We start from the raw sequence: 23,050 nt of genomic DNA, 5'->3' as shown, positions 1-23,050 counted from the left end.
AGCAGACTATGCTCTGCTCCTCCTGCCTGTGCAATGGTTTGAGCAGGTAACTGCAGTGGCTGTGGTAGGCAACAGACCCCAACAAGAGGAACATGGGTGGAGATTCAAGGAAGTAAGCAAAAACCTAAATAAAGTATGTTGAAACTGCTCTTAATCCTGCTAACCTATGACATTAGACCTACCACTCTGAACAGCACAGTTTTATTAATGACTACAGGCCACTGAAATCAAAGGAGCTCCTTGTTGTCTCCACCACATCACTAGGAATGTCTGAATTGGCCCCATTTGTATGTTGGCAGAACTAAATCCAGAATATATTTAATATTAGGTAAGTTTGGGGGATTTCTCACACCATTACTGTTCTTTCAGTGCTCCAGTGTTTGCAAAATTAGGTGATTAATCTGAATTAATCATTGCTGAAGGCATTTTACAGTAACCCACTCATCTTCACATTTCAGTCATGACTAACCAGGGAAGAGAAGTGACAGTAAACAGCAGCCTGGGGAACAGTGATGATACTGGCCATCTCCTATTAAACATTTATGGGGCCTCCAGTATCTGAATTCCAGTAATGGTTGAATAGGAGTCACAACTTTAAAAGAATTCCAGGATACATAGAAAACTAATATGTATTTCTTTTCATTGAATTTCCTATTTTTGATCTCCTAAGAAACATCTGACTTCAATTTTAGACAACAGTTACCAGTGCTAAATATTTATTTATTATTATGAAAACAGCAACTTTTCATTGAAAAAAATATTCTGAAAGTTCAGACATGAAGAAAAGAAGAAAAATCAGGTAAAGTGCCACTTACCATGATGCACCAAATACACAAAACAACATTTTGAGCACGTTACAGAGTTTGGTTCATTGGTCAATTGCATTTGGTGCAACCCAGCTACCTCTCCAATTTTTTGTACATTTCACTCACCCACACTCATCTGTGATTAGAAACAAAGATTTTTCCAATTTCCTTGGAATGTATTGCTGCTACTTTCAATTCATGCATTAACGAGCAGGACTGTGCTAATTATTGAGAAAATGAGTGTGAAATGGAAAAGAAATCAGAAAACACTATAGCAGCTGTTAAATGGTTTAAATTGTTTCCTGGTGAATAAACAAAACAAAAGCAATTGCTATTAGCTAAGGATAACCATTCTGTAAGGCACTAAGCTTGTAGCTAGTGATCCGAAAACTGTGTTTAAAATCAGGTTTAACATAGCAGTTTGCCTTGATGATGTTTTCTTTCCACACATCCAATTTTCAGCATTAAACAGCAGTATGAATTTAACACCCACAACACACCTACACCAAACAGGTTATAAATGAAATGTTAGGATTTTTGCATAGTAAGAATAAACAATAGGAAGCAACAGTGACCTTCGTTCTCATAACTGAGAGCCTAAAATAAACACAATTTTAAAACATTTTAAAAATATCCAATGATGAACCAAAATGCTGACTGCCAAAGCTGTAACAGGAGATTCTTTAGCCAGTAATACTAATGTTTAAAATAGCAGATATCATCAGTAACTTGATACAAAGTTCAAAAGTTGTAAAACACCAGAATTTGTTGGCGTGGGCTGTTCAGACATGGGCATAAGCAGTGAGATGGGACTATTGCTCTAAAATACAATCTATGCTTTAATTACCAAAATAGTGAATATAGCAGTGCAGAAGACACTGCTGTCACATATACCAGTAAAATCAAAACCTGGAACACGATTTCTATTCCTTTGGGAAACAGTCAACTGGTAAGTGAGCAGGTAAGGAAGCAGTATCTCGAAGTTAATTTAAGAAAAAGTCATTTGTTGCAAACAGCAGCTGTTGTGCAGCCTACTAATGAGCCCTACCTTTTGATGAAAGGAAACATGTATCAGTATTGATAATTGCCACTTTTCCAGAAGCCCTTGAGATGCTTTGTTACAATAGGCTTATCAAGCCTTCAACACAATCCACCATCCCTAGCGTGCTTCAGGTCCCATGAGGAAATTAAATTGGACTGATCAATATGTGAAGCCGTAACAGAACTCCCTGTCATGCTGCAGTCTCAATTACACGAAGCTGGGAGGCTACTGAGTTCAACAAGAAAGGTACATTTCTAGGCTTGACCGCTAATAAACATGCCAAATAAATCTTACCATTTTGTTTCACTGGAGATTAAACTTCAGAATGAGAACTGAGACAAAACCACTGCTGTCACTTAAAACTCAAGTGGATTTGTCTGTCTCTTAAAATTGTGCATTCTAAGGGCTGGGACTGATTACACATTTTCAGCAGAAAAACACCCACAAAAAAAGAGACACTAGGGATCAAAGCATGTTGTAAGTAACAGACATTTACCTGAGTACTTTTGCTTTCAGGTGGGGTATTTTTTCACACCGTAAAAGGAACTGATGCAGTCTGGGATGCTTGGAGGGGACCCTGCCATGGAGAGCCTGGACTTTCTACATGCAATGTGAACACAGCCCTTGGAAAGTGCCAGGCTGCTACTTAACCTCTAGCTTTGTCTCATAATTCAGGAAGAAAACAGAAGGTATCAGTAGTACTGCAAGAAAGACTGACTTTTCATGCATAAAAAAAAAAAAAGTCCAATTCCCAAAGTAATCCCAAAGAAGAGGGATGGCCCAAGCAAATAATTTACCATTTCTAGCCTTGCAACATCCTGTTTGGTCCAGCTGCCTGTTCTCAGATGCTTCACTAGCAATGTCTGAAAGCTACAGGGCAAGCATGACTTCAGCAATAGGAACTTGAAGAGAATTGGGATTATTCGGCCTGGAGAGAACACTTCATGGTGACCAAATTGTGGCCTTCCAGTGCCTGAAGAGAGTCTACAAGAAGGATGGAGGTAAACGTTTTCCAAGGGTGTGCTGGAAAGAGGGAAGGATGAAGGGGAATGAAGTCAAACTGAAAGAGAGTAAGTTTAAATTAGGTATTAGGAGGAAACTCTTTACTGTGAGGGTGGTGAGGCACTGGAACAGGTTGCCCAGAGAAGCTGTGGATGTGCTGTCCCTGGAAGTGTTCAAGGCCAGGTTGGATGGGGCTCTGAGCAACCTGGTCTACTTGAAGCTGTCCCTGCCCGTGGCAGGGGGGCTGGAACTGGGTGATCTTTAAGGTCCCTCCTACCCAAGACATTTTATGATTCTATGAACCTAAAGCTAGAACTTTTTTTAGCTATTTGAGGCAAAGCACTAAACTTCAAGCAAAATCTTTGATCAAGAGCTCATCACATACATGCTGTCATGAAAACCTGTGTCATGATTTTACAGCTGCTCAAGCAAGGTCACCAGATAGCTACACAAACTGGGAAATTCTTCTTCATGGGAGACTGCAGGAGGTCAGAACTCACAGGGCAGCCACTTGGCCTCCACATCCAAGTTTATGCAACAGGCTTTGGATAAAACACCTGTGAGCAGCTTAGGATATTGTCCTTCTGCCGAGGCAACATCATCATGCCAAATCCCCTCACTGGTGGATGCAGTAAATAATTTTTGTAAGGAAGACCCAGAAAGAGCAATCATTCAGGCTGCTATTATCACAGCTGCCTTGGAAGCAAACATGCAAATTCGGCTTGCCACAGTTTTCAGCAGTTCCAGTTACAGGCTAAACTCACTCTGGAGTTAGCAAACATAACGCCCAAGAAACAGAAGCTGCACTTGCTTGTACTATGCCTAAAATTGCTCTTCTGTCTTCACAACTTTCTTACTTTCACTATAGTGTTTTTAAAACCAGAGAGAAAGAAAAATAATGGGAAGAACTTTAGGAGTAAAAGGAGAGCCAGAGTTATCTGGGAAGTCTGTATAGATACAACTGTCTCTTTCTCTACATTTTGCAATATATGCTTTCATTTCATTTATTTGCTTTTGATAATAACCTCTAGCACAAAGTACAGTCATGAATAAACATAATTTTTATTCTACTGAGACAAAAATTCAGAGTTTTCAATACAAGTGGTCACATGTGGTGGAGTAGTTGGCTCATTTGGGGCAGGCACAAGTGACCCAGGCAGATGATCACCTCCCCATGAATTTTCAGGCTTTTCTCTCAACTGATTGCAGAAAGTATGGACTTCTTCCAGAAGCCCCATTAGTATGACCTGCCACCACTCAGAAGAGGACAAGTACAAAAGCAGAAGAATGCACAACTCGAAAACAAAGTTACTTTTACTAAGCCTCTGAATGATTAAAAGACAAACTAGACTATTAACTATTTCTGCGCTCTTTATGGAGTATTGGATTTGAAATGCAATTTAAAAGTCTGTCTGGCTCAGAAAGATTGATGATTCAGACTAAAAGAGAAAACAGTCAAGGACTTTTAGGGAAATCTCTAATGGTAATACCTTAACTTGGCTGGTTTGTTTACATTTCCCTCTGCTTCTCTCTCTCTCACACACATCCCCCTGTCCTTTTTAAAAACTACCAGGACTGAATCCTGTCACTCCAGGATTATGTGCTATTCATCAGTCTAAAGCCACTTAATTAAAAAGAGAAGCAGCCTAGAATCAAAACCTTGCTGTCTTTTCTTTTGCAGCTCTATATTCAACTGTCACACATGCAAAAAATGAAATCATAATTACTCAAAGAAATTGCATTCTAGCACAAGTCAAAGTAATCCCCAGAATGCTTTCACAATAATATTTACATTCATGGCACCTTGGCTTGTCTTAGACTCTACCTGCATGAGAAACACTCCCAATATACAATCAGCCATAAGCTGTGTGCACATGTAGCTTCTCAAAACAGCCTTTAGGAAAACTGGGCTGTTTCTGAGGTAGATATTTTTCACAAAAATTTACTGCAGTGCTCACCACCTTGTTTTAAAGCATCTGAGGTCACTGACACAAAGATAATTTTTAAGGAAATGAGTGCCCACGAGAGGAATCTGTGACCAAAGCTCCACGAGCCCCTCTGGTCTCTCTCTGACAGACACAGGTGCCTGCAGCACGCACTGGAATTGCAAAGGATGGGCTCACATGCCTGGGGCTGTGGGGTGGGTGTTCAGGGGCACCAAGCAGGCACTGCCTCCCCGTGCTGCCGCTGTTCATCCCCACTGGCACGATCCCCAGCCAGCTCACGTGTCCCTGGCTGCAGGCAGACAGGCTGCAGTCAAGGGTCTCCCTGTGGAGTTGAGAAGAGAGGTCTCCATCGGTGCCGTCTGACTTCCCAGCCCCCTTTCCAGGCCCCCTGCCAGCTTCTTGGCTCCCTTCCCTCCCCAGCAGACTGCAACCTGCTGCTGGGCTCTGCTCTGGATGATCAGGGGAGCAAGTAGCCTCCACACACTGGGTTTTTGCTTTGTTTTCCACTGAGTCAGAGGGTTGAAGTAATTTCTGTGAGGTGGTACAACCCCAGAATTTGCTCTATCCACACAGCTGTGGAAGCCAAGAGCTGAGAATGTGGACAGGAAAGAACAGCAACAAAAAGGAATAGTGGACAAACGAGTATTGCAAAACCCAGCTCTCTTAACTGAAACCTAAGAATTATAGAATTACAACTGGCATGTTTAAAAAAGGGAAAAAAAAAACCAACCCCAAGAAATAAACACCAATTAACCCCCAAAACAGTCGCATGAACAGTTCCCATCTTCAGCCTTCTCTATCCCTTCACTGTCTCCTCAGCTGTGCTGAAGTAGCTTTTTCAGGGAATGAGTTGGATCAGAAAATGGATCCAATAAATAAAAATAAGAAGTTGTTTCAAATGTAGAACAGTTTACTAGTCCAGCTCAACACATGGCAGTGAACAATTTTTTCCAGCACAGCTGAAGGCATAGTGAAAGGGTGGGAATGAGTGGCTGTGGCTGGGTGCAACAAGATGCAGGAAATGCTCATGCCAGAGCTGCCATTTAAAGGCACACCCACACAGTCTCAGCCTCTGCTCCTCTCAAAATCAGGCCTCAGGTGGCAAGCTCCAGAATTTGTTTGCCTTTTATTTTGCATAATCATTTGTCTTGTGCAAAGCAGACAGGAAGGCAATGTGAGCATTTGCTTGGTGAGGCATTCCCACGTGTTTACACAAGGGTCCACAGTGACACAGAAGATCAAGAAAAGACCCATCAGAGACCCTCATGTGTGCAGAGTTTGCTCACTGGATACAGGATGGCAGATTTTTGAGAACAAAGGAAAGGTCACAATTAATTTTTTGCAATTGCTGATTTAATTTCAATGACATCTTGGGAGCTAGTTAGTTCCCAAAGTAATATTTATCTAAATATGCCCTTACACTGGCTTTGAAGAAGTCAAATGTTGGCCTTTGTTGCTAGCCCAAGTAATTAAAACACTGATTTCTCAGCTAAGTACCCAGCTGTAGCTAGAGTTCAGTGTGGGAGTGTTACAGCTCTCCCCCACATGAATGCATTTTGTGCTGCCTGCTGGGCTCTTTTTGATTTACTCAGCAGAAAAATCCCAGAAATATAACCAAACTGCTCCCCATCCCATGTCAGGGGAGAGATAAAAGAGAGGCCAGACAGTATTAGTTTGTAATACTTACCCACCCAGCTACACCTAATTTCTGATTCACCAGCAAACAGGCAGTGGTCCATCACAAATATGACAGCATGGAGACAGAGATTCCCCTCTTTACTCATGGAATAGACACAGCTGGAGAACACTTGTCCTTCCCCATGAAGAGAATCATGCATATTTCCCATGAATAGAATCCATCAGGGCTGGAAGAGAGCTCAAAGGTCATCCAGTTCCAACCCCTCTACCATGGGCTTCCACCAGCTGGAAAACCAGGCTGCTCAAAGCTCCATCCAAACTGGCATTGAACAGTTCCAGTGATGGAGCATCAGCAACTTCTCTGGACAGCCTGTTCCAATGCCTCACCACCTCACAGCTGATAAATCATGTGTGGACATGTTTAATTAACCTATACACAGAATTTTACACGTCAAAGAAGGAATCAGCTCATGTAATTATAGATCTCTGGTCCTTCCAATGATGGAAATCCAGGGCAACAGCAGATCCTTGAGAACCATATGCTGCCACCCAATAGAAAAAACAAGCAGATAACAATATAGCTCACTACATAGAACAAGACAGGAAAGGAATGCTCAACTACACTATTCAACCTAGATGTGGCCTCTGAAGCCAGGGATTTCTGTACTGTATTTGCTAAAGAATCTCTTAATGCTTATGCCAAAGTTTAGGGGTCTGATTTTAGTCTGTCTCTAAAAAAATTAAATTGAGTCTGGGCACATAATTTAGTGTAATTTAAAAAGCTCCAAACAACTTTTCCTTTCTTTCTAGTAATTTTATCAAAAGTAGTAAACATCTTGGCCTCTTTTAAAAAGTGTTGCTGCCTGATATAACAAACCTGAGAAAAATCCCAATTTTTTACTGCCTTGACTCTGATATCAGTATTTTTAAATAAATTTTTGCTTCTTTTTGAGCTATTTGAAGAATTTCACATCAAGTCACAGAAAATTTTGAACAAAATTTTGAATAATGAGAGCATTTATGATCAGTTCAATTCTTTCCCCTTAGCAGAATTCAGCATTCGTTTAAATAGCATTTTCTTAGTACAAATCTGTTCTGAGAGTCTGATGATTCAGTAGAGTCTGCAAGAGAACTCATATACAACAAAGTTTGCTAGAATATTAAAAAAAAAATTCCACATCTTTTTTTGCCCTTCATTATTGGAGAGTAGACTGCTCATTTACTAGACAAAGCTATATAAGTGATTGCTTTGGAGACTGGGAAAAGTAATTTTCTTACTTAGTTGATTCAGGCAACAAAGCACATTACCCCTTAAAGGAAGACTATAATACAATCAGTAAAAGCATTATTAAAGCTGGATTGTAGCTTTCTTTCTTTGCCTAAGTATAATTGCATATGTTTTTACTATAAAAGAAAGCTATTTTAAATATAATAGAGAGATTAGTAAACTTGCACACTGCTTAACCCACTTCCTTTTGAAGACTTTTCTTTACTTAGATTAGCATTATGAACCACTATATTTATTTATATACTTCTTGGATGAAACATCCAAGAATTCAGTGAAACTTTTTTATCCTAATGCATGAGGAATTAAGATCACAACCTTTTATGAATGAACAAGGCTAAATCTCTACCAAGAAAAATGCAGCAACTATTTATCCCTATCTCTCTTTTTAACTTAGCAACATGATTTCATTCTGATATTTATATATTCTAAAATCATCAGTATTGGCAACTTCTAAATATGCTGACTAGCAGTAACAACACTTGTGCATCATTCTCAAAATGTGCTCCTCAGACATCTGGAGCTCTGCTTTGGGTTCTGTCAGTTTTCCTCTCCTGAAGGAGAAATAAATCTCAGTTCTGGAAGGTGAGGTGCTCCAGGGCAGGTGAAGAGGTGAGGACAGACTTTGCCTCCTTGTGTGTCTACTGCTTTTAATTTTTCCAATATCTACGTACAGAATCTATTTTTTTTTCCCCGAACTTTCTTTAGGTTATTCTCTGAGCAGCCCTCTAATATTATCTGCAGGCTACCAAAAGCCAAGAGCACCAGCTGACCTGGCTGTGGCCATGCAAGAAAAGCTGAGGCACAGCCAGAGGTAACCTGGGTCTGCCAGCAGCACAGACATTTCCTTTCACTACTTCTCCCTTGTCTCTAAGCCATTTTCCCAACCTCTTTCCTTTGATTATATCTTGTTATCTTGTTGAGTCAGCCTTTGACTACTCTCCATTTTTTTCAGGTCACTTCTATCTCAATGGTAATTATTTTTCTCTCCATGTTGTCATAAGTCCACCAATAACATGCTTCACCTTTTGGCAACATTCTGTTCTGATCTTTTCCTAAATTAATTATTCAGTTTTCACTTTCTGACCTTCGGTTTTATCTGATTCATTTCTCCCTCTTATTTCATTTTCCCCGATACTTTCCCCCAATATAATTCATCCTCCCTCTCCTTCACTCTCTTCATACTTCATCCTCAGTTCATAATTTCACTCTTGCCCTTGCCTACTCTTTCATTGTTTCATTTATCATATCCATCCATTATTCATTCAATCCCTCTCACTCCAGTTACTTGAGGAACATATTTTATTTTATAACTACATAAGCAGTATGGTATATTCTTCAAGCCAAATACATTTGTGGAAAGAAAAAAATACATTTTCTTAAGAGTTCTAAGGCTAACCAAGGCTTTGGGATACTCAGATTGGTCCTAATTTTACTTTGTTTACATGTGCTAGGAATTCCACAGGTATTAACTCATGATATACAGCCCAAAATAAACACAGATTTCTGATGGTTGTTGCAATTTAGGACTTTGGGAATTTCTTCTTGCTTTCTTAGTCCAGACAACAACTGCAGCTGAGCTTTTTATTACCATGAATCAAAGGTTCTTGAAAGAACAGTACACTTCTACAGCCTCTTCTTTCACCAAAGGAAGCACATACAATAGACACTGCAGCTCTGCTGTAGCAGACTGAAGAGTCTCACACTTGATTTACTATTGTTCTAACTAGTCTAACTAGATGCATTTTGAGGACTTCATTATTTTGCCTAGGTTACCCAGATACTTCAATCATTTAAATGGCATTTTAAAGAGAAAAATGGACATGCCCCCATGTCAAAATCAGAAAAATTCAGTGGACTGAGAAAAAACAAAAGGTGCATGGGAAAAAAATGCTTTAATTTGAGGAAATACCTAGGGGATGCAGATCAATAGCTTGTCTGTTAGATGATTTTTGACACGGATTGACTTTCTTCCAAACAGCCTACTTGAAATGTAGAAAGCAAAACAAAAGGAAGCCACAATTCCACAGATTCTATCTTATTATCTGGGTGAAGGACACACATAATATACAGTCAATTAAAGTAACTGCACACTGAAATCACAGAGGATTTTAGCACCACAGGGGGACTAGAGCACTAATATTGTTTCATTTCTCCAGTGTAAATATCAGCAACTGCCCATGAAGGACAGGAATATAGGTACATTACTCCCCTGTGACATTCTGAACTGGTGCATAATCAGGTTTGCAAGACTTCTTTTTCTAGTCCAAACCACACAGGACAGAGAGAATTAGCTTGAGGATAGTAAGAGACAAAGATGGACCAATTCAGAGCCATTTGGGACGGCAGCAGGGTACAGGACAGGGGCTGTGAAACTTGACTGCTTGCAGTTGGCTACTGGGATGTCTAAGAAAGCAAGACCAGAAGGCAGCACAGGCACTTCAAGTCCCAATATCACATCATGGACTTGGTTACAATCCCTTGTCTTAGGGCTGAGAACAGCTGCTCTGTGGTCCTTTGCTTAGGAACTCTTATTTCTGAAAGCTTCTCATTGCAATGACCACAATGTTCTTTTGAAGTGATTTTGAAGCTTAGTATAGTTATTATGCAGTCCTATAACTGTTGGCACTTTTGTCCATCACTTTAATGCTAACAAGACTACTGAGATTAAAAGCAGGGATCTGTTTTTCTTTGAGTCACTGAAATGACTGTCAATTTCCATACTACATAATTACTAATACTCACACACTATAGAAAGTTAATATTCTGTCCAAAGGATGGAAAAGGGGCTGAAATCACTCTGTTCTCAAGGATAAACATTAGAGACAATTGCTCTGTAAGGATGTGCAGAAAGAGATGTAAAGGATGGAGAGTAACACAGAGATATCACTCTGAGAACTTTGTTTCCAGTTGAATAACAGAAGGATCTTCTGTTGTAATGTAATTTGCTTTCCAACCATTAGGCTGGGTAAAAATTCTTAACACACCAAAGTGCTGTAGAAGACAAAGGGTAATTTGGAAACTGCTACAGGAAATCACCAGAAAGAGCAGCATTAGCATCATAGTGACAAATCCTTATTACAAAGACCATTCTTGGTAACTAACATATAAACCAGCTTTGGTCACATGGGTTTACTTTATGCTACAGTTTTGCTGTACACAATAACCCCAGCTAAGCAGCCTTTCCAAAGTGTTCACCAAATGAAAACTAAATGGTGTTGGTCAAAGAGTGCCACTTTGGTTTAGGCATTTATTAGTTTTTCTTGAGCACACAGTACTTAATCAGGTTTGGAGCAGAAATGTTATACTGATTGAGCTAAGCAGCAAAGGAGCTAAAAGAACATAATACAAGTGTCTTTGTCATGTCACTTCAGGTCTTCTCAGAGCTGTCCAGGTTTGAGGTTACATTTCAGCCTAGATGACATACAAAACTTGAAGGTGAGAGACAAAACAGCCCCTCTGAGAAGGCTGGATCCTGCTTGCAAAACAGTAGCAATCAATAATATACCAAATCATACCAGCAACACCACGCTGACTGACCAAGGTACAGCTCTAAGAAAACAGTCAGGCTTCCAGTGAATATTAAGTATGTGAAAGTCACATGACCAAAATTAAATTGTTTTCCTTGGACCCTTTTAGGACCATTAGCCTTCATGTCTTTTCAGGATGAGATAATGTTAGTGCTTTTGCATACAAGAGAAAGCATGGGATGCCAAAATTTCTGCAAAGGGAGTGCAGCTACCTAACGAATGATTTCTTAGCTCAGATGGCCCTGGCAGCTCTTACCAGCTCTTTTAGTAGCTGTAGGTAGGAACTTGCATGCTATCCATATGTTTTAAAAATGTCACAACTAATTTCTGCTAATGCCATCCATTATTGGTTCCTCTGTACTAAAGAGTGTCAGCAACTCCAGGCAGATAGTTCCATACGGGAAGAATCCATTCCAACATGTGAACCACCAAGCAAGATTTGAAGATGATCCCTGTGGCACAAGCTGTTATGTGGGACCTGACTAGGTCCTACCTGACAAGAGCACTTTGGCTGGATTACAAACACTCATAGTTGTGCTGGAACTTACTAAATACAAAAGTGCCCACTGCTGCCAAATCCATGAATACACACACATTAGTACCAGAATAGAGTGCAATATTTGCAAACTGAAATTATGTACTAAAATACTGACCAATCTACCCTGAAAGACCTTTTCAATTACAAATTTCAAAGCAGAAGAATGATGATATTATTTCTACTAAACACCTAACATCTTAAATATGCCTCATAATACATCTGTCCCTAACAAATACACCTCACAGTACATCTGTCCTTGACTAATGTAGAAAATTAAATAAATGAATGTATTATTACTTACCTATGCATCTTTGAAATGGTGACTACAGATACTGGAAAGCACAACCAGTATTTTATAATGCAAAAGTGCACGTTGCTAATGAGAGGGTTTTGTCTTTGGGTACACAGCCATTTCTCTCAGCAAAGGTACTCATTTCTAAGCCTACAGACACAGAAGCTGTAGAGCTCAGAATCAGAATTTATTGCTTACATATCTGGCTCTAAAAGACACAGAATTTTTGGCTTAAGTGAACCCTTTTCGCAAAATAAGCCAGAGTAACCCAAGGCCCTGGCTGCCTTCAGAATTTAAATTACTGTGATGGTTGTTTGGGTTTTTTTCTTCCTCTATTGGCTGTGGATGTGACAACCTCATACTGCTAATTCTCTCCTGCTAAAGAATTCTGTAAGCCAGGCTATGCCTAAGTCTTTTTAAAGTTAATGTGCCTCAGGCTCACAAGAGAAAATAAGCTGTTTGTTAACTATTATGGTGGCTAAAATGAGGATATTTGTATATCCAGGGGAAGTTTCATTCCCAGATTAGACATTTAGTTTCCTGTAGAAACTATAATAAAAACTGGCTTATCACCAGTTTATTGTATTTTTTTGAGCTAGAAGACATCCAAACTAGGCAGCAGGCAATGCTGATGGAAAGTATGTTGTTTACCCCAGTTCCTCATTTGGAATTGCACAGAAGGATGGATTCTTCAATGAAGTTTTAAAATTCTGTTCTACAATCACAACATTAAAACTATTCTGTTACTATTAAGGCTAAGACATGTTTTTCAAAATGTATCTGGAGCAGAAGCAAAGTAGGGACTGGAAGCCAGGTTTCTTCCATCCCAAGTGAATGTGTGACTACTACAGCCATCTTTATACGCAAACACAGATTAAAAGATTTTCTGCAAACTGTCAGAACTCAAGTAGGAAGGACCAAGGGAGCACAACTACAAAATGTCTTCTGCTCTTTCTAAATCTTTGTGATTTCAAGCTCAGTTTTAAGAAGTTTAAGATGTTCAATACTAGCTTAAATGATTTGCTTTCCATCTGTCAGGTGCCTGGTAAGGCAGACAGCTGTAAGGTAAAAAATGGCACTTTAAAAACTTCCAGACAGAGCAAGATTTTCAACATCATCCTCTGCAACTCAGGCAGATGTTCTGTGTTGAACACATTTGGTTATTGACACACATGCAATAAAAATACTCCCCACCTGCTCTTTTCAGTCAGGTTTCATAAGGTTGGATGTGGTTTACATGGCAGGACCCAGCTCACCAACTGAAACAAGTAAGAAATGCTGCATATGAGTTCTGATATAGGCATAAAACCAGCACTGAATATTCCCTTGTGATCAAGATGTTTGGGGATGTGTGCACACTGTGCAACATAAACTGAGGTAAGACAGCTCAGGTGCCTAAACAGAAAGATGTTTCTCCAAAAACAAACCTGGTTTCTGCATGTTAGTGTTGCCTCAATGTTAGGTATGAATGCTTGAATCTCTGATGCAAAACTAGTAGCTGCTTCTTTCCTTTAAAATGGATACAGCCAGCTTTGGAAATTCAGCTTGGTAATTCTCACTACAGAGAACTCTGTCAAAGCTACTATGCATTCTAAGAGTCAAATAACTTAATGAGATCTTCCATCTTGGAACTGGCTTTAAGATTGCTTGTCACAGGCTTAAAGTTTTTGAGAAAATATCAGCATTCTTCAGCAGCAACTAATAAAAGTTAAATCAAAGCATGCATCTGCTCTTTTGTGGTACCCAAGTTGTCTAAATTCATAATAAAAACTGAATAAGGCTGATTCATAATAAATTAAAATATAAAAATAAATTTTAAAATCAGATGTCAAAGGTGTTGCCAGTGGAATTTTCATTAGCTGCCTTTTTTACACTCCCATATTTTCAAGTGTGACAGAGCTTTAGAAGAATGTCAATATTTATGATTTCAAAGGAATGGAAGAGATTTCTCACCCTCTGCTCACATGCATCTTTATTTAATTCTATGAAACTGAGAGCCAAATTACATGCTTCCTTCAGGAAGATTCATCCCTCAAAAAAATCCTGCTTACTTCTTCATGAAAAATCATAGGAGAAAAAAATCTGGTTTTGGTAGAGCTACAGGAACTTCCCCCATCTTAATATCCTTCCCTCACACACACTCACAGAGAATCCAGCCTAGGAAACGCATGAAGAAAGCAACAGAGCTACAGATCCATTCAATGCCTTATGTAAAACCATCCACTGAACATCAGCTGTCAAGAGCACTCTTTATACTCCAATGGAACATGCATCAGGCATTATTATTCTTATGGTACATTGTGCAAAAACTGGCCATCTGGACAGGCAGAAATCTCTTCAAGATCCACCTTCGGGATTCCAGCTTCCCATTATATGAACGGAGTGTATTTTCTTCTTAGTCTTTGCAGAGTATTTGCATTGATTCCCAATATTATCTTAATATGAAGAGGAATTAGAGACTTAATTAGAATCAGCAAATGCCAGGTTAAAAGAGCCCTCAGAAGATCTGATCCAGTTTTTGTGGAAAAAGGGAGTCTGTATGAGATTATCCAGCACCCTGTCCAGCCACATCTTGGAAACCTCCAGTGATGGAGACTCTACCATGACCCTGAGGAAGGTTGTTCTAGTGAATGATTGTTCTTAACAAAAAAACAAACAAACAAACAAACAAAAAAAAAAAAAAAAAAAAAAATCCACCAAAAACAAAAACAAACCAACAAAAAAAAACACCAAAAAAAAACCCTTCTTATCTTCAAATTAGTGTCCTAAAGCACATAAGTTCATGTTCTTCTTCCAAATCATTACAGAACTATTAAATCCAGCTTTGAAATCAATCTAGATCTTTCCCATGCACCAGAGCTATGAGGCCATTCATCACAGAGGTTTTTCTACTTTATCCTTAAAATTGCTAGTGATAGCTCTTGTCTTATCTCTTTCAAGACCACTGTCCCCAGATTTTGAACATTTTTTTAATTATACTGAAACCAAGTATTCTGAGCTTAATATAAATCCATGTCATCAGCCCAAGCAGTGTCTGTCAAAAGACTTCAGTGACCCAAACTTCAAAGAAACTTATCAGGAAATGTTCCCTCTTAGTCTTATAGCTTTATCTTTTCCAGAAAAAAATATTGCTTTCTCCAAAATGGTCAATTTCACATTCCTAGTGCTTGCACAAAGGCTCTAGTTCTAAAAAAGTGCCAAACTCACAGCTTATTTAATAAGAAGAAACTGCTCTGATACTCCCAGATTATCTCCATTTTTTTAATCACACAAGTTCTTCTATGGTATGTTAAAATTTATATCTTCCCTTCCTCCACAAGAAGACAGGGAAAGACAACATGATGGTGGCCAATGGTAAAAACTCATGCCCCACAATCATCCCAGCTCTAAAACTATGCAGCACCTTAAGTGTGCCAACAGAAGCAGACAGAATATGGAATTAAACATATTTCATCATTTATATAAACTGTATTTACTATTGCTGTCCACTGTGCCATGCTTATATTTCCTGTACAGGAAACCCTCAAACTTCTAGATGTTTCTTGACATTACATGAACTTCAGCTTTATGGTGTCATGGCAGATGGAACCTATTGCAACCAGGTTCCAGTGGTCCTGGAAATTCCACCCTTATCCAGCCCAGCTACGTGTTTCCCTTCTCTTTGTTGCCCCCAGCCTGTGAGACCACATGCTCACTAATGCAGAAATCTAACACAAATGACAATTAAGCTAGCCAAAAAAAAACTCCAGCCTGTAGCCAAATCAGCCCCTGAGCTGTCTCAACACATGATCACTGGTGCAAGGAAAAAGGCAGGGACAACATATGGTGGGGAGAGCAAAGAGGAAGCTGGGATCATGCAGCTGCCCAGATATAACCTGATTTAATTTGTCATGGAATGGTATCTGTTAGTGTTTGTAATATAAAGGGCACAACTCAATGCATAAAACATTTCTAGAGCTTTACTATGTACTCATTTTTTTTGTCACCCTGCAACAACATAAGTTTAGTTTTTCTGTTTTGGTTGTATCTAAGGCAAGACTGTAATCCCGAGCAAATGTGCATGAACTGCTCAGTGAGTAACAGCTGCACATGTGATCCAGGGATTGGATCCTGCCCTATGACAACGATTTCCTATTATCCTCTGGTTTCCTTGCTAATACACAAAAGTGATTAGTTGACTTAGATGATATTTCTTCCTTAGATCACACTGTGACATGGACAGACTCCTCTTTTCTTATCTGCCTTAGCCACCACTGACAAAAGACAAAATATTCCTTTTAAATATATGAAAAAATGCTTCACAAAAAAGGAGTAGCAGGGAAAACAAGAAATAGAAAAGGAAGGAAGCAATGCAAATTGAAGAAGGAAAATCCTTTGGTATGTCTTAAAAAGCATGAATGCCATCAGCTAAAATAAGACAGCAATTAGTAAGGGATTTAGATTCTGTACACGTGAGAAATAACACAACAACCTGCTAATTGGAGACAGCGCTATTCAAATGTTACTGATGAACAAAGACTGGTACATAATAATGTGAAGGAGAGGGAGGGTTACAAGAAACGTTTCAGTCTGGTAGACTGAGCCACAGCTGAGGAAAGGCTAAAACAATAACCATGAAAACAAGCATTAGTAAGCTACTGTCACACTACAAAGAGGATAAAGAAGAATATGTTTGTTTACACAATGAGCCAAAGTTTGTCTGAAGACAGACTTACCTTTCCACAAGAGAATAAAATACAGTTATGCATAGTATGGATATACATATGCCCTATAAAAATACATCATACTTTATAGTCTGTTTAGTAATAATTTTGACAATGTGAGCTGGAAGAACTTAAATGTGGTTATTTTTTTTTTTAATACTATTTAAAATTTTAATTGTGACTATAGAAAACAAATGCTCAGATCTGGCTTCTGGTGCCTGTGTTGCCATCAATAATCACTGGTTGTTCCCAAGAGGCAGAAACAGCAAGAAACCTCACGTAACAGGGATGTTGTAAAAAGAAATTCATTAATACTGTATTTGCAGAGCACTCAGATACCACAGTGAGAAACAGCATGGAAAGGACTATGAGAAAATTAATCATTCTGCATTCAGTGCAGGATCTGGCAGATGTGCAATGAAGAAAGCCTAGAGACATACATTAAATATGAAGATAAAAAAAGATTCTAGCCATTACCAGCAGAAATAATATCCCCTGAATGAACATCAACTGCCTTAGGCATTAAATGTTTGATGTATTCTCATTCTATATAAAGGAAAACCTCTGATTAATATGGCAAGATTACAACAAGGTAACTACAGCCAGGTATTCTATACAAAATACAGAATCTGATAATGTAATTAAAGTCTATCATAAATATATGCTATGGGATTAGAATTTCCTCATTTATGCTTGCTTAGTTTTGCAACTAAATAACACTCCCACAGTCCAGCAATTATTGGCAAATGTACATTATCTTGGCAGTCAGAGAATCCTGTCACCACAGCTGACACAGTGTGGTACGTGTTAGCACAATAAATCAATCCACGTTTCACACCACAGCACTGGACTCCTGTAATCGAGCTCCCCTGCTTTACAGCTACCTCAAGTAAGTCAGGATAGCATAGACAGGGCAAAAAAAAATTACTGGAGTGATGAAAAACCTGCAGGTTCACAGCTAGCTCAGATGCCTGCATTAACATTGCACCTGTGAGTTACTAATCTGATTTTACTCCACATCAGTTCAGTTCTGCTCCCCATCCACATAAGTTATGCTTTATCTCACCACCCAGCCCACATCTGAAGTCAGATTTCAACCTTCTCCTTGATTAATCAATAGGGACAGCTGCTGCAGAGGAAGGATGTGTGGAGAGACTCCAGGTAGGATGCACCATTGTGTTGGAAAAGATCTATGAAAACTGCTTCCTACAGTTCTTTAGAAATGGGGAGAAGAGACAAAGGGACTCAATGCATGCCTGCCTAGAAAAAGGAGATATGCTGGAATAATCTGACAGAAACGGTCTCAATACCTGTGTTGAGATGTAGAAATACAGGAGCCTACCATGGTTCCTTGTGCAAAAAAGCCAAAACACTGCATGAAAACATATGGATAACCAAGTACTGGTCTTCAAGCAATCCCACATGTTTAAAGCGATTCCACTTTGTTGAGACTACTTATAACAGACAGGGCATGCTACCTGAAGGTTCCTGGACAACATATTAACAGGCACATCCATGGCCAAAATTATCCCTCATCCTGGCCCTAGGAACCAGTCTGCACCACATGAGAGCCCAGCCCAGGGGTTCTGATCACTGTGTGCTGAAAAGAAAGGCAAGAATCTTCCATCCCCTTCATGCAATAGCAATTCTCTCTCATATTCAGCAGAACAGCTTGGAGACTAGGAAAGAAGAGCCAAACCCATGCTCACCTAGCAAGGTGAAGGCAGACTCAGAAAGGCATCAAATTCCCAGAGTCCCACTGGCTGTGTATGTGCTTTCTGTCCATACTACTGCCCATGGCTTGGGTGCCAAGCCCATTTGCTGCTTAGGATCAATCAGAGTAGTAGTAGAGATGAAACCCTGATAAACAGTATTTGGGCTCTCTGCTGCCTAATTCAGACTGACACCACAAGTCAGGACTTGGGTCTGCTCAGACAAATACATTCTGGTCCTCCATCCTGAGATGCATCACAACTTGGCTGAGCTACTGACTTGTTTACTGCTTTCTTCACCAGGAGAGGAATGGATCTGTTAAAATGGGATGTATGGCATATTTTAAAGACAAATGTGACCAGTTGCAGGAGAAAAAAATTGTCTTCATGGTTATAAGTCCAAGTTCTCTTGGATATTGCCCAGTTCCCTTTCAATGATTAGTTCTGGCTGATTTCTGAGGATGCCAGCACCTCACAAACAAAAAGATTAAGAATTTTAGGTGGATAGCTTTTCCAGGATAGCATAGCAAAGATTAATGGTATCTGTTTTTATTTTTTAAGCTAGCCTCACACTTAGCTTCTATTTGACACAAACAGGACATACCATAAACTGCTCATACTACTCTACTCATTTCAACATAAAATTAAGACAACTAAATCTGACTGAATGGAAAACTAATTTATTTCCTTTCAGGAATGCAAAACCAAAGAAAGACTTATCTAGCTCCCATGGAGATAAAAACCAAACAAAAAACCTAAATGAGTGAAAGAATTTCAACAGAGCTGGCAATCACCTTGCCATAACCAAGACATTCTAATAAAAATATCAGTGTAGAAATTAGCAGACCAAAACATGGAATGAGAAAAAAAAAGTTGTAATATTGATGTTTGAGAAAGGCCAATAGTACAAAATGATATATACAATTCCAGGGTTCAACAAAACGCACAAGAATTATTAGCAACTTCCTCCAATCCTCTGTAGCTCAGAGCACCAATATATTATTCATTTCAGTTAAATACTGTATGATTTTCTGTCTCAGAAATCTAAAAAAGGCATAAGGGAAGCTGACGCTAGTAAGATTGTAAAAGTCTGTGTTGTGGGGTTTTTTTAAGTTCACAAGTTGGATTAATTCCCACATAAATAGAAGTGTTAAACATTTCTCCCCCTTTTCTAGCTAAAAAATTATCTTCACTTTTTTGGGAAAAGGATGATTTTTGGTATTGGCTATTTTTAATGAATGATACTTAAAATATCTGTTGCCAGTATATTGATATGAATGCACAGGCCTGCCTCTGCTATTCTCTGACTCATAGAAATTTGTGATATTAGAATCACAGGGAAAAGAAACAACTTTTTAAAAGACATCTTCACTGACATTAATGTTAAAATACCTATTTCTTTCTGAATACATCAGAAAAAGACACTCCACATATATCTGACAAGTATTTGATATATTCTTACTGGCTATCAAAGGATCAATATCTCTTTGTTATGTAGCAGAAGTCATCAAATCCCTGGAATAGGTAGTGTCATGAAATGATGAGGATCTATAGTTATTAATTTTTAAATTAAATTTAAGTTTATTAAATTTAAATAACATGCCAATCTTTATTAAAAGTCAATCTCCCTCAGGCATAAGGACTTCCATTAGTAATATTCTTGTGCAGTGAAGAAATTACAAAGAATTTAAACATAGATTGATTTTTTGTGGGAAAAGGGTGCCCTTTATTCTTCACCATGAGCAGTCATGCTATGTTAGGGTGCTACTACACATAACAAATCCTTTGCCTAATTAAATTTTTTAGAGTTTCCTTTGTGATCCATCCAGGCATCTTTTCAAAAATCATCACCATCAAAACACCTACATTCTTTTTGATCTTTGAAAAGTTTATCTTACCCTTAAAATCATGCTTTTATCAGATATAGATAACTAATAGGAGAAATGTGTATGAGATTGCTAGAACTCCTAAGAGACTAATTTCTTTCAGCAATTCTTAAATTCTCTTTACTATTTTTCCACATGGTTTTACATAAAAGAAGTTCATTCATGCAGTGAATATACAATCCCTCTTTGGATAGGGATTCTTGAGCCTCAAAATAACATTAGGAAAGCAGAGACCAAAGAAATACACATAGCAAAGAAAACCTTGTCAGCTGGCTGTATCTGACCAATGGTCTGTTTTCCAGTGCTTCAGAATCATCAGCACCATGCACATGTTGTTTTATTAATTTCCTTTGCTACTTCTCAAAAGAGGGAAAGTATCTTGTCCCACAAGGTGTTAGCCCAGACTCTCAGGTTACACTGCCTACTCTTAAAATGGCAACAGGGAATGTAAACACCTATCTAATGATGTACTGCCTCTTTATTGGCTGGCAAACTGCAAACACCAGCTACAGTAACAGCTTCAGACTTCTGACATCTCTGGGACAGAGAAAGCTGCAGGGTTACAGGGTAAGAGTGCAACACCAGCAGTGTGCATTTCATGCACCATCTGAGTCTGCACTTTAAATGACAGGAGCACCACACAGCAGTCAATGCCATAACAACATAAAGACCTTGGTCTTACCCTTTGTTTTCAAGTCGTTTAATACCTTGGATTCCACGGGCAGTTTATCACTCACTAGTTTTATCTCAATATTTCGGGACGCCAGCTCAAGCAATTTTTCAAAAAGACGCTGACCCTGGGAAGAACATTAAAGGAAAGGAGAAGCTTTTAGACACAGATTTGATCAAACTGCATATCAACAAATTTAAAAAACATTTAAACAAAAACATTATAAACAATATCGGAGTAACTATGTTTCTAGATATGATTAAACCTACCCTAAAGGTTTGCAACTCAAATTCTTTTTCTTGGAGAAATTCTGTTCTGAAGGCCAGTAAGGTTTCTTGCTATTCCCAGATTGTGTAATACTGACAAGGTGTCAGGTGTCAGGCAGAAAATGAATTCTCCAGGGGTTTTATGCTGCATAAGTACATTTTCACATTAACTTTCTTCTAAATAATTACAGTCTGTTGACTTAGTATTAAAAGCTCAAAGAAAACTGTTTATTACATTTTTTCTGCATTGAGTGATATCTTTGCAAGTGGTTCTAACCATAGTACAACACATTGCCAAGTAGTTGCATACTCATATTTAGATGAGTTATACCAAGAAGGAAAACAATGACCTGTAGGTATTTTATGTGCATTTACTTTTTATGCTGCTGTAAAATTTTACTATTTAAATCCTATTTATAACACAGAACAATAAAAGGAAAGTCATACTGAGCTGGATATATGCCAAAACAGAAATGAAGACATTTGTTCCATATGAAAAATATAATTTTTAATCGCCACATTTTCCCATATTCAAGAAACAAACAAGAAATAAAACTTCTGATTGCATTGCAAATGTTTAAATTTTAGGTTCAATATTTTAAATTAAATAAAAAACTTTAGTAAGATCCATCTAGACTACCTGAAGAATAAACTCTCCAGTGTATCATTCCTGTGTTGTTACTACAATTATAGTCAGAGCTCACCTCCTTGTTTCTACTCTTAGTACTGCAGACACCACTTTCAATTAGCAGTCCAATACAGAAAGACTTTGGGCTTACGCACCTGACAAAATGCCTACCCTACCTTCACTTTAGATTCAATGTAATGTTTGCCCCAAGGTAAACCTAAAACCAAAAAAGCAACAGCTATACACTAACTTCCAAAGAAACAGGTAGAGAAGATAAAGCTCTTCACAGAAACATGTTACATAATTCTCTGTACAAACCAAGAATCTTAAAAGATCTTTCAGTTCAACAAAAATTACTAAAAATAATAGTTTGGGATGATATAATATGACACAGCATGGACCTCAGACAGCAGCCTCCCCACACATTGAAAACCCATTAGCAGCAGACAGTGGAAAGCCTAGAAATTTGCCCTGTAAATGCCTAGAAAGGTTGACACTTTGAGCCTTGCTGGGCTTTAAGCATTACATAGTCACAGAAAATAGTGCTTCCCCTGTCTAAAATACAGACCTACTTTTTAATATTCACTTATTTTGAAGATATGTGCCAAAGTTAAAATACCCATCCCCCTAAAATGCAGCTTTCTCAAAATTACCAATCAGCCAGAGGCTGCAATGGAAACAGAACTACTGTTTGTTTTACTTTTGTAACGTAGCCTGCTTGCTCACTCAAATCCATAGTATAGCTCCCTGCTCATCCCAGGGCCCACAAGAACTTGTCAGAGAACAAAATGCTGCCACAGTGAAAGCATTAAAGAATAGCTAACAGAACAGGAAAACAAAAACACGCCTTGTGTGAAGTTCCAAATGCTTCTTTTACTCCGATTCAGCATTTCTCAAGGTGACTAGGCAGCTCCATATGTAAGAAATGCCATCCATGATTTTAACTCACACACCCAAAAGCCCTGAGCTGTTGTGGAAGGCAAGGAGTGGCTTTTCCTCACATACCTCATCAAGCTAAAAACAATCCTTAATTCTTACACCAGAGATTGTGCTGGGTCTTTTTAAGAAGAAGAGCAGATGTTACAGAGAGTGTGAGAATTAATGAG

General features: G+C 38.7%; 1 protein-coding gene across 2 annotated transcripts in view; it reads right to left on the bottom strand.

Moving 5' to 3' along the window:
• Positions 1 to 23,050, bottom strand: part of PLD5 (phospholipase D family member 5) — a 155,730-nt gene that overhangs the window by 25,749 nt on the left and 106,931 nt on the right. For both annotated transcript variants that reach the window (XM_056486795.1, XM_056486796.1), the window contains one exon: positions 21,063 to 21,177. In XM_056486795.1, coding sequence (XP_056342770.1) covers positions 21,063 to 21,177 — 115 coding nt within the window. The remainder of the gene's footprint in view (positions 1 to 21,062; positions 21,178 to 23,050) is intronic.

The sequence above is a fragment of the Oenanthe melanoleuca genome, chromosome 3, assembly GCF_029582105.1.
Source record: "Oenanthe melanoleuca isolate GR-GAL-2019-014 chromosome 3, OMel1.0, whole genome shotgun sequence".
Taxonomy (NCBI): domain Eukaryota; kingdom Metazoa; phylum Chordata; class Aves; order Passeriformes; family Muscicapidae; genus Oenanthe; species Oenanthe melanoleuca.
The sequence above is the reverse complement of the archived record's forward strand: the minus strand, read 5'-3'. Positions and strand labels throughout refer to the sequence as shown.